At 42.0% G+C, this 12,964-nt stretch overlaps 1 protein-coding gene across 1 annotated transcript in view; it reads left to right on the top strand.

Moving 5' to 3' along the window:
• LIFR (LIF receptor subunit alpha) overlaps window positions 1–12,964 on the top strand; it is a 75,891-nt gene that overhangs the window by 20,378 nt on the left and 42,549 nt on the right. Inside the window, exons 2-4 of the mRNA XM_059417020.1 lie at window positions 2,302–2,462; window positions 4,483–4,597; window positions 7,020–7,159. Of these exons, the coding sequence (XP_059273003.1) occupies window positions 2,321–2,462; window positions 4,483–4,597; window positions 7,020–7,159 (397 nt within the window). The 5' untranslated portion in view covers window positions 2,302–2,320. The remainder of the gene's footprint in view (window positions 1–2,301; window positions 2,463–4,482; window positions 4,598–7,019; window positions 7,160–12,964) is intronic.

Here is a 12,964-nt window from a genome sequence, read left to right as displayed (position 1 = left end):
TCCTGGGCAGTTCTTTCACATTCTATAGAGGATGTCTCCGTTTCAGGAGTAGGAACATGTCAAGGTTGAAGTCCTTAAACAGATCTCTGATACAAACAGACGGTCTGTAAACAGCCTGTGAACAGTAAGTCACTGCCGTCTCCTCTGTGTACCTGCAGAGCATTTATATGGCACCACCAGCCATCCGTCGTTGTGTTTCCACCAAATCCATAGCCGTCTTTGCTTCCTCTCCTCTCCCTGTATGTCCCACAGCACACTAAATAAACTTACACCACCTGGTGCATGTGTGGCACTCTAAGTGCCTTACACATTTACTCTTTTAATCTTTACAACAAACTTACGGAAAATACAGTTACTATCCCCACTCCACCCATGAATCCAGACATGGAGAGGTTAGGGCCATATAATAAGTAGCAGAGTTAGGAGCCCCAGTCCATTTTTTTGTTTTGTTTAGATTTTTATTTAAATTCAAGTCCGTTAACATATATTGCATTATTGGTTTCAGGGTAGAATTTAGTGATGGGACTGTTGCATGTACACCCAGTGCTCATGGTAACAAGTGCCCTCCCTAATGCTCCTCACACATTTAGCCCGTTCCTCCCACCTCTTCAGCAACCCTCAGTTTTTCCCTCTAGTTAAGTCTCGTATGGTTTGCCTCCCTCTCTGCTTTTATCTCTATTTTTCTTTTCCTTACTCTGTGTTAATGTGTCGTCTTTCTTAAATTCCACATAATGAGTGAAGTCATATGGTATTTGTCTTTCTCTGCCTGACTTACTTCGCTTAGTGTTACACCCTCTAGTTCAGGGGTTGTTGGCGGGAATGCAAACTGGTGTAGTCACTCTGGGAAACAGCATGGAGGTTCCTCAGAAAGTTAAAAATAGAGTTACCCTATGACCCAGCAATTGTACTAGTAGATATTTATCCAAATGATACAAAAATAGTAATTTGAAGGGGCACATGCCACCCCAGTGTTTACAGCAGCAATGTCCACAGTAGTAAAAAATATGTATAGAGGTCAGATGTCCAGTTCATGTTCTTAAATCATCACACTGTCCTGCCTCTAGCACAGTGGGAAGACCCTGCCATTTCCAGAACAGATGCTGAATCTGTCTCTTCCACGTCTGCTCTTAGAACCCTAGTCCTCATCACTGGTGGTTTCACCTGGCTCTGGTTTCCCTACCTCTGCTCTTCCCTGGAGTCCACCTCCATGTAGCAGCTACAGAAATATTCCCAAAGTGCAGATCAGATCATGGATTTCCCCCTGATGAAAACAACAGTGCAGGGGCCCCTGGGTGACTCAGTCGTTAAGCGTCTGCGTTCGGCTCAGGGCATGATCCCAGGGTGCTGGGATGGAGCCCCGCATCTGCCTCCCTGCTCAGCAGGAGCCTGCTTCTCCCCCTTTCACTCCCTCTGCTTGTGTTCCTCTCTCACTGTCTCTGTCTGTCAGATAAATAAAATCTTAAAAAAAAAAAATCTTAAATTTCTTAGTAGTTTATATATATGTATTTCCCAGCTAGATTCCAGGCTCCCTGAGGGCTGGGACTTTGGTTCAGTGTGATCCTCCAGTGCCTGAATGGGGACCCAGCACTTGGTAGTCTGTCTCTGGTCATTTGCTGACAAGTGTCTTTCGAGCTCTTAGGCTGAACAGCTCCTGCCTACAAGGCATCCCTTTCCCCATGGCACACTGGCTTCAGTCCTGCTCGTCTGTAGGAGTGGACATCTCTTGTCTACCAGTGGTCCCTTTCCCATGATCGTTGTAATATTTGTTACATCTTAGTCATTTGTGTGTATTGGGTACTGTTTTAGCCACATCTGTGAACTCCCTATACTGTTATTTAACCTGATTTTTTCTTACATGCAATAGAAACTTCACATCATAGTGTAAATGAAAAGAAAGACACTACTTGTCATAAGTGACTATATTAATTGAACTTAAAAATGTCATTCCATAGATAATTGAAAATTGTCAAAACTTCAGTTTCACGTATTGCTTTTCTACAGTGTAGTAGTAGTATTGGAATGGAGAGCTGAGAAATACATTGTTTGGTTATAATCTTGAACTTGAAACCTGCCATTTGAAAACTGACCCTGTGATGGATCACAAAAGCTACAGCTGTGTTCGATTATTGACATCCCCCAAAGCCAAGGCAGCTTGGGTCTAGTTAGTCTGCAAAGTTACTAACGTACAGTACATGTCAGTACCCGTCAGTATCTGTCAGTATCCACTCTCCGTGGTGCTGTGCACAGCCCAAGAGGTGTCTCTGCAGCATTTTGAACACATTTGAAATTCTTCTCGTCCAGGACTGACTGCTTTGCACGGATGATGAACCTTTCCTCACGTTTAAGAAGACCCTCCTGGGTGATGGATAGTAAAAGAATGGGGATGACACCACATTTCCAGTGGCTCTTACTAACATTTATTCTCCTGTACTTAATGAACCAAGTAAATAGCCAGAAGAGAGGTAAGTGCATCTCAGTCTTAGAGAATGAACTGATTGCAATGCCATTGCTATTTTTTGCCATTATTATTTTGATTATGAGGTGATCTTGTGTCTTTATTGACCCCTTTAGGTTTTCTGTGGTTAAAATCCATTTCTCTATCGTCATTTTTTTCCCCAATGTATTCTGTTTCTTCTCTCTTAAAAAGAGGCTTGTAAATACAGACCTAAATAGTCTTTCCCCAGAAAAAAAAAAAATTAAGATTTAATTTACATACAGTACAGTTCACCCTTTTGGGATAAAATTCTGCGAGTTTTGACAAATGTGTAGTGATGTGACCACCAGCACAAAATAACAGAACACTCCCCATTCCAGAAAATTCTCCATGCTCCTCTGTACTCAGCTCTTTTCTCCTCCCTGCCTTCAGCCAGCACTGGCCTAGTGTCTGTCTATAATTTTGCTTTTCTGAATGTCATATAAATGAAATCTAAATCTCTTTAATAATACATTGTATTCATCTTCCTTAAATATATTAAGAATGTTTGTGTAGATGGTATTCCCTAGCTCATTCCTATAAAGAACATTATCATCCTTTTGCCCCTGTATTTAGTTTGTGTATTATTTCCATAATTAAACAGATAGCCTCTTTTCCCCCCGAGATCACTGTTAAATAACTTAAGTATCATTATGATGATTTCTAATGTGAGTGCTTCTAATGTTTTTGTTTTTGTTTTCTGTCACGTATAAGTAGCTTTATAATTTATTGCTACCATAAATGTCATGTCAGTCATGTAAAAATTAAAAAAAACTTTTTCAGAGACATTAACAGAGAAGGTCTGAGATGGAATAATGTTTTTTTACTCTGATTACTTTATTTCCTCCTCCTCTTTGCTCCTCCTTCCTTTTTCCTTTTGTTCTCCCTCTTACATGGTACCACCTCCTCTCTTTTCATTCTAACATGACAAGCTTTTCATTGTGTGGTGCCAATGTAGCCTTCACAGGTATGAATAAATACTATTAGGATTATAATAGGATTATAATATTTTGAGTTAACCAACTGAGTTACTCTTCAGTTGTTTAGGCTTACACAAAAAAATATTTTTCAGAGACTTTGTGAGTTCATTACTGTTTAAATATAATATGCTTCATAAACATTTTTTTTAAGATTTTTATTTCTTTATTTGACAGAGAGAGATCACAAGTAGATGGAGAGGCAGGCAGAGAGAGAGAGAGAGAGAGAGAGAGAGAGAAGCAGGTTCCCTGCCAAGCAGAGAACCCAACGTGGGACTCGATCCCAGGACCCTGAGATCATGACCTGAGCCGAAGGCAGCGGCTTAACCCACTGAGCCACCCAGGCGCCCCGCTTCATAAACATTTTTAAAAGATCTTACTTAATTTGAGAGCGAGAGGGGGAGAGGGAGAGGCAGACTCCCTGCTGAGCAGAGAGCCCAACCTAGGGTTAGATCCCAGGACTCCTGAGCCAAGCCGGGAGGGAGATTGTTAACTGACTGAGCCACCCAGGCACCTCTGCTTAGTAAAAATTTAAAGATTGGCTGTGGGGTTTCAATGACGTGGCAGTCTGGTAACATGCAGTGGGGCGGCAGTGGCTAGGAGTGCTTAGAAGCTGTATTTGTGGGCATGGGAAACATGTAATTTTTACTTAGAGTTACTTTATTGGCAGGGAGGGATGGAGGCCCATGGGACTGTTGAAGATAAAATTCTTCCAGGCCCTCTTTGGGTCTCATCCTTGACTCCATTTATCTTAGTGGCGGATGTTGGGACTTTGATGGAGGCTCAGTCCCTAGATGGTCTAGTGGTTGGCTCACTTCCTTTGGTTTCCTCTCATTTTTTAATCAACAGCTACAAACAAATAGAAAACTAGTCATCTGTGACTGCAGGCTCATCCCTGCACGAAGAACATGGGCCCTGTGCAGACACAGGTGCTCATACTCACGGCTGAAGACGGTTTGATATGTTGGCCTTTCATGTTGCAGTTAAATTATTAAGCATGTTGTGTGTGTGTGTGTGTTTCTCCTTCTCCAGGGGCCCCTCGTGATTTGAAGTGTGTAACTAACAATTTGCGGGTGTGGGACTGTTCTTGGAAAGCACCCTCGGGAGCAGGCCACGGTACTGTTTATGAAGTTTGCATTGAGAACAGGTAAGAGAAATGAAGAGCTGTAACCTAAAGGTCTTTAATATTAGAGCATAGAGATTTTATTTTGGAAATTGTTTAATGAAATTTTAAATCTTAGCTGTCTGTTTCCTAAAAAATCTGAATCTTACATCAGTCAGGATAGAAAAAACCCTTCTCCCAGCCAAAACGGATTGTTGCGTTATCTGAATATTAAGTGTAGGACACCCCTTTCATATGCTCTGGATTCTCATCTACCATAGGGAAGTTTTACTGGTGTGTCCCAAACCATTGGTCTAGATCAGGTGGGTTCTTGTTTTGACTCTGCCCAACAGAAAATGTCTGGTCTGGAGTAGGCAGTTCAAGGCTGGCACAGTTGTGGATGAGAGACCCAGGTCCCTCTTCATCGTGCTGCTGTGCCAGCTTTAGCATGCGATCTCCTGGTTCAAGGATACTTGAGGAGTGGCTGTCCTGTCTGCATTCCAGAAAGCAGTGAGGAAAAGGATGCTTTTCTTTAAGGAGACCTCTAAGGAGTCCCACACACCTCTGCTTGCATCTCAATGGCAGAATATAGTCACATGATGAAGCCTATTTGCATAAGAGGCGGGGCAATGTGCCTGGATAAACCTTGAGTTCCTGTTATTAAGGGAAAGGGGGAAAGGATGTTAGAAGGCCGGCGACTGGTTCTGTCACCCCACCTTCCCCTCTCAGGTAATCTTGGAGAGGGCCAAGAGCTCTGAAGCCTAGAGGTGAGGCGTTTGGGTTCTCTGCAAATGGGAATATTCTTTTCCTTTTCCCCAATGCTAGCCGGACTCTGAATGGTTCAGCAACATCAGTGTAGTTCAGCAGGGCAGCTCCAAGTCCTTTTTTGCGGATGGGTGGCCCTTATATAAATGGTCATAAGTGTGCATTTAAGTATTACTCAGGTGTTGTCTTCCCATTTGGTATTGGTTCAGTGAACGTGAGTCTAAGCTTTTTGGTATATTTGTCAACCAGGAGGAGTTAGGTTATGTTGTAAAAGTAGCCCTAAAATCTTCTTTCCTTATTTACTGCTGTGAAAATAAAGGATTATTTCCTGCGTGTGTTCAGTGTCCTTCTTGGGTCGGCTGGCATCTCTGCCCCCAGGCTCTACTTGGGACCCCAAACCAGTAGGGGGTCCCTCACCCTCCAGTGCATGGAGACAGGAGGAGAGGAAGCACAGGCTGTGCTTGCTTCCAGAGCTTCCTTCTGGAAGGGACAGATGTGATTTTCACTCACATGTCTCTGCAAATAAAGCCCTACTACCTACCTTGATTCCAAGGAGCCAGAAGTATAGCCCTGCTGTGATTCCAGAAGGGGAGAACCTGAAAAATGGTAAATAGCATGAATGACTACCTTAGGCCACAGAGAGAGGAAGCTGTTGTGGCCCTCCGGGAGTTCACAAGAAACAAATAACTGTGGGCGCTGACGGAAATTATAGGTGAAGGGCGCGTTGAGCGGTGTGGGCCTCCAGAGAGGCTGTCCAAGGTGTGATTGTGGAGTGTGAAGACCCAGTTTCTCAGAAAAAGGACAGAAAGCCTGGAGGAAAATATGTATGAAATAGCATGATTTAGCGAATTCCAGGGCTTTTATGTTACTGGCAGCTAAGGAAGCCTCCCTCTGTGAGCATACAGGAGGGGAGCCGCCCTGGTGAAGTCGGGACTCCTGAGTAAAGAATGTGAAGAGGTCTTTGCGGGGTGTGGGGCAGGGTCACCCAAGACACCACAGAGTCCATCTTCTTGAACTCAGATTTATATGGGACGTTAGAAATCTGAATTAAAAAAATACATAAATATGGATGAATAGCCATAAAAATAATGTAAATGTGAATGTAAAAGACCATGGAACCAAGGAGGAAAAAAAACAACTTTCGCTGAAGGGATAATGGGTGGGGAACTGGCAGATTTTTTTGAAAGCTGAGTGGAAGAGAAGGTGTTGTTCCCATTGAAACTTGGGCCAGAACAGAAAGCAGCTGACAGACTGAGGTGGGTGTCTGAGGGGCCACAAGCAGCCAGTTTCGTGCCCGTCCCCAGTACCTGTGGACCTGAGGTACTCAACCTGAGACCGCTTGATGGCCTTGTATAGAAGTGCAGGGCTGTAGTGGGGCAGGCATGTGCGGCGCTGGGTAAGGCTGCAGAGGGAAGGTTGGGGAAGTATGAAGGGCATGCCCAAATCCCAAGTTTCTTGAAATAATCATCCCTTATCACTTATCACTCGGCTTTCTGGTACAGTCTGGTTATTCATCCTCCACATTGATGGACTACATCGACCTCCCCTTTTTCTGTCTTAAAAGGCAGTATAACCTATTGTGTTTTTGTACGAAAGAACAAAGTATTTTCCAGCGCATTTTCTGTTAGTCATGTTTCTATGAAAATTGCACTGTTGGTTTTATCCACTAATTAAAATTGGATTTTTTTTTTTTCTGTTGCAGGTCTCATTCTTGTTATCAGTCAGAGAAAACAAATACTAAGCTCCCTGCTCTTCCACCTGGTGATCATGAAATAACAATAAACCGTCTGTATGATTTTGGAAATCTTATAAGTAAATTCACACTAAATGAAAAAAATGTTTGTAAGTATTTGAAAAGAAAATTGACATGAAAATAACTTGGCACGGGGTCCCCTGGGTGGCTCAGTGGGTTAAGCGTCTGCCTTCGGCTCAGGTCACGATCTCAGGGACCTGGGATGGAGCGCCTCATCGGGCTCACTGCTCGTGGTGACTCTACTTCCCGCTCTTCCTCTGTGTTCTCTCTTGCTTTCAGTCCCTCTCATATATTAATAAATAAAATCTTTAGGGGGGAAGAAAAAGATAAAAGAACTCAGCACAGTGCCTTTGTGCTTAGCATTGCAGTGCTTTAAAAAATGGTCAGAAATTTACTCTTCTTCTGAATTTCAGTTGTTAGACTAACGCTTGCTTTTCCCCAGCAGCCATACTGTGACTTCTAGAGCACAGCCAAGATTGGGAAGGAAGCAGACTGTCGTCTAATCAATCAGAGTAGATGTCACAGAGTTAACGATCTTTTCCACATTTGGCTACTTTCTCGTCACCTGTTCGCCTCATTGATTCCTGCATACCTTCCAGAATTTTTCAGGCGTCCCCTGCCATAGGAGGTAGTCTTTGACCCTGCCCTCCTAGAGGAGACCCTGTTCTTTCTTAACATTCTCTTAGGCAATGTGTCTTCTCCTTTGTGGCATTTTCTCACAGTTGCATTACTAACGTATTATGTGATAAGGCACTTAAGTGGTCACTTCTGCAAGAGAATAGGTTCAGTAGGACAGGAAATTTCTCTTATGTACCTAGTGCCTAGCCACTGACTTACACGTGACAGGCATCTTTTATAGAGATGTTGATTCAGTGCCTATGACATAGGTAACAGGCTGAGTGGAGTCATGAACTAGACCCAGGCTGATGGAGATGGAGATTTGGCTACACAGTGAGACCTTAGAAACCCCAGGAACCTTGACTCTCCCTGGTGGGGGAGGTGGGTTTATTCTCTCCTGACAACTATCATGGCACGGCATAATGACATTATAATGAGACTTAACAAGGATGACTTACTTTGAAACAGGGGAAAAAATACAATTAACTTGGTGACCTGTCCAATTTCATGGATAAGATGCCTGTTTGGCATGGTCTGTGTCTGAGATAGAACAGATTCCAAAAGGATAATAACAAAGCAAGCTTTCCAGGAACTTCCCATCTGTCTCACTGCCTTTCAAGATAAAGAGAGAGGAGCCATGTTGGTTATTTTCTTTCTACAGCTGAATGTGCGATTCACATGAGAATGTACAGATCAGCCATGATCTCAATACCCACAGAGCAATACTGTTAAAACACTTAAATATATTCTCTTTGCATATACATATAAACAGTAAGGTTCATACTACTTGATAACAGAAGACACAGATTTTTCAGTTTGTTATCTAAATCTGTATTTATAGGCTGCATAATATCCCATTGAATGCCATAATTATGTTACATGATTGATAATTAACATTGAGATTTTGATTTCTGGTTTTTTTAGTATTAACAACCAATGCTTTAATGAGCATGTTTTGCACATGTATGTTTCTAATTTGTGTGATGATTTCATTAGGCTAAATCCCTAAAATTGGGAATCCCCTTGTTAGAACTTTGGATACCCATTGCCAGTTGTTTTCTAAAACTTTGGAGCCTCTTTGCATTTCCACAAACATCGTATTAGAGGGGCACCCTGTTCTTTACTTCTTGCCAATACTGGGTGTTGTCCATTTCTCTTAGTTTTGCCATTTCAGTCTGATGGCCCCCAGTTATAGCACTTTGTTTTTGCAGATTGTTTTGTGATTACTTAAACGTTACCAGTTGTTTTTATTCTTTTCTGGTCTATATCCTTTCTCAGTTTTTTCTTGTGTTGAACCTCATCGGTTCACAAGAGCTCTCTATATTATGGTTATTAATTCTATCATATTTGCTACAAATAATTTTCTGAGCTTAAAATTTAAACAACATGGATTTCATTTTTATGTAAGTAGAATCTTCCACTCTTTTTCTCTGAGCTTTTGGTTTTGTTGCCATGCTCAATTTAAATCTTTTACCCATCTGGAATTATTTTGTAGTATGGTATAAAGAATCTAACTTAATTTTATTCCAGGTTTTTAAAAAATTCCCCAGGACTCTGAGAGCCAGTTTGTATTGTCTGATTTTTCAAGAGTTGAGGAGAAGGTTCTGGCAGGGAAGTTACTTGAAGATGATAGTGTTTGACAGAAAGAATTAGAAGGACAAATCAAGACAGATGCTAGATGACTTAATAGATGAGTAGTTCCTTGTTTGGTTTTTTTTTTTTTTTTTACAGAATCATGTAATTTGTTGATAGCAGTTTTAATACTACTGAGTCTGATTCTGATTAGAATATTAGATTAACAGTACCCAAGTAATAAGATATCACTATTACTATTATGATAGTACTGATAAGAAAATTGAAAAGCACACTAGATGAATATAAAAGGGAGGTAGATTTGTCAGCAGGTCTTCGAGTACCTACTATGTTGGGGAGAAGCTAAGAAAGAGAACTGTACCTGTGCGTTAGAGGATCTGGGTTTTTTGGCAGTTCGCTACTGAAGAAAAGTATGAGAAATTAACATTTTCTCCAGATGCTGTCAACACCATGCATATAAAGCAAAGTATTTAATGTATGCACATATATGTAATACTCTTGCAATTGACAAGGGCAAACACAAAAATAAGTCTTCGTAAGACTTACAGTGTTTAAGTTTCTTAAAATAACCTGAAAATATGGATCTGGCTGAGACAAAATCAATAATGTGGATCCTGTAAATGAGCTGGGAAAGCTCCCATCCTCTGATGTTTAAGCAGAGCATGGAGGTTATGGGTAAAGATGTGCCAGCCTTAAAAAATAAACAAACACAAGTGATTAGACTTATTTCCCAGCTGAAAAGTTCCTGTCTTCTAGAAAGCAAGTTAATATTGTCCTCAAGTGTCTATTTTAGCTGGAAAGAAATGCAAATAATAGTTCATGTGATCTTAGAGAAACTTCCCATTTTATTGTGAGGAAGTGTACTATGAAGTAGTGGAAAGTGTGTGTGTGTGTGTGTAATCCTTTCATTTGCATAATTGTGATTGTTACTGTCTTTTAGCTTAAATATTGGCTATGACTTGTGTTTTAAAGAGGAGCCCACTTCTGTTGAGATAAAATGTAAATTATGTGTACTTTCCAGGGAGGGAGCATTTAATAATAGATGAATATTGCCTTCATGTAAGTGCTCCCTTACTTGTAAGTGCTCAAAACACAATTTTGAAGTTACTATATCATGACAGCCTGAAGCATTTGAAAGAACTGTGTTCTTCAAAACCTCTGCTCCGTGGTCACACTGGCACCTTCATCTTTCCCTCTCCTGGCACGAGACCGCTTCTTGATCCTCCTTTTTGTTCCTTCTGTTTTTTGTTTTGTTTTGTTTGATTAAGTTTTTATTTTAATTCCAGTTAGTTAACATGCAGTATTTGTTACACGAGTTTCTGGTGTGTGATACAGTGGCTCCTCCCACTTGAAATCTGTCCTGTGAAGCATCCGCCACTGTCCTCCTGTAGCTATAGAGCCATCCATTGACTGTGCTGTATGGTGCTTAGGTTTTGAAGCCACAGTCCAATTTCCTGTGCAGTTGTAAGTATTTTATACAGATCCAGTGTAGAACGCTGTGGTCAGCACATCTTAGTTAAATTTATGAAGAACTTGGTTTTTTTTTTTTTTTAAGGTTTTACTTATTTTTCAGAGAGAGAACACAAGCGGGCAGAGGCAGAGAGAGAAGCAGGCTCCCTGCTGAGCAAGGAGCCCGACACGGGTTCTGTGTGTGTGTGAATATATATAAATAAGTATATATAAATTTATATATATATATATATATATATATATATGTATATATATGATATATTTTAGGACCCTGGGATCATGACTTGAGCCAAAGGCAGTGGCTTAACCGACTGAGCCACCCAGGTGTCCCAAGAACTTATTTTTAAATTCCAAGACTAATTTATTTTGGTTTGCTCTGCCATTTTTGTTGCTTAGCACACTCAACCACCCCAGCTCTGTGAAGTCCTGCAGTCTGGGCTTGCCAGGACTCCTCTGAGCTGCCCTTGTGCTGCATAGGGCGGTGCTGAAGTAGCGGTGGCCCAGGGGTGCACGTCTCTGGACATCTCTGGTTCACTTACCGGGATCGGAAGAGAGAACGTGGAAGACAGAGTCCCCGCGTTGTCTGCCTTTCATACCACAAAGCCTGCATCTCATAAAATGGAACAGAGTCACATTTTTCATTGATCCAGACTATTGGAGTAATTTACCCATCCTCTGTAGATAGGGAGACTTGGAGATTTTAAAGAATACTTTACTTTCTCTGCCTTTTTTTTTTTTTTTTAATTTACCATTTTCTGTCTGTGAGCTATTGTATCCTTGAGCATGTGTTTTTTGTTTTTTTTTTCTTTACCTTTTGTATTTCCCACTAACGACCATACCCTCCCCAATGCTGGTGGCCTTTTCTCACTCTTCCTCTCTGATTTGGCCTAATTGATAACACATATCTTTCAGTTTCAGCCGTGCTGGGTCTTCTCTGGTTTCCTTCTGCTTCTCAGGATTCTTACTGGGGTTCTCTGGTGCCTCAAAGGTGTGACACTTGGTAGCTCTCTGCTCTCGGGCAAGCTTTGGCCCCTTTGAGTCCTGAGTTCAAGTCTTTTTCTTCAGCTGCACTCCGAGAGTCTTGTCCATGGGCCCCATTCTCCCTCGCTGTCAGTAGACCCCTCCACTCACTAAACCTCTCTCTGTCCCTCCCTGACACTTGGTCACCCATAGCCTGTCTCTCTTATTTCTGCACAATGTCTGTGATTCCTTTGCCTGCTTCCTAGGGTGGAAACTTGAGGAAATCTTAGGTGTTTCCCTTTCTTACTATACTAATCCTTCATTTCTTTGAAATGCCCATTGTTTTCCTTTTCCCTATCCCTCATGAACATGACAGTGCTTCATGATCTCTGTCCTTGCTGCTTTGGTCAGCCTTTCCCTAGTGGTCTCCCACTTAATCACCTTATCTTTCTCAGCCCCCTGCACTGCACTGCCTGCCAACAGCTCACCTAGCCTTTCTGGAAGACTTTCTTACCTGCAGAGTATTTCCCACATCTGCACAGTACCCTGTTGGCTCCCCACTCAGTGCCTTGGTCATTTCTATGGTTTCGCTGCAGTTCACAGCTCCCTAAACCAGTAACGGCTCATAGCATCCCAAAGTGGGTCACTCCCGCCAGCATCAGGGGCTCTGACACTGCCGGGTGAGTGGGAAGGCTGCAGAAAGCTCTATGAGAACAGGCTTTCCATATTCTGTCATTTTCTTAGGCCTAAGGCACAGTCATACAGAGGAAGCCCCTTTACTTCTCTCTGATGTTGCCTCCTTACAGATTCCAGACTGATCACACTAGAGTTTTGTGGGAACGTGATGGTTATTTGTATTAGAAGACATACTAGGATTTGATCATTTTCTCAGATTTGACAGTTGAATCATTAGGAGCTGTTTATGCAAATAAATACTCATTCACTTTTTTCAGCATGCTTTGAGAATTTGCAAACACCACCCCCACCCTCCAGCCCAGAGAGCATGAACAGGGCAGAGGGAGGGATGGAAGCAGACAGAATCTTAAGCAGGCTCCATGACCAGCATAGAGCTGGATGCGAGGCTCAGTCTCACAACCCTGTCACAACCTGAACCATAATCAAGGAAGGGTCACATGCTTAACCACCTCAGCCACCCAGGTGCCCCAGGAGTTTGTTTTTTGTTCTTGATATTTTTGGTCAAGAAGGAATGGAGTTTAAAAGTAGTTGATTAATGGAATTACAATGTGAAAAAT

Source organism: Mustela nigripes, chromosome 12, assembly GCF_022355385.1.
Source record: "Mustela nigripes isolate SB6536 chromosome 12, MUSNIG.SB6536, whole genome shotgun sequence".
Classification (NCBI taxonomy): Eukaryota; Metazoa; Chordata; class Mammalia; order Carnivora; family Mustelidae; genus Mustela; species Mustela nigripes.
The sequence above is the reverse complement of the archived record's forward strand: the minus strand, read 5'-3'. Positions and strand labels throughout refer to the sequence as shown.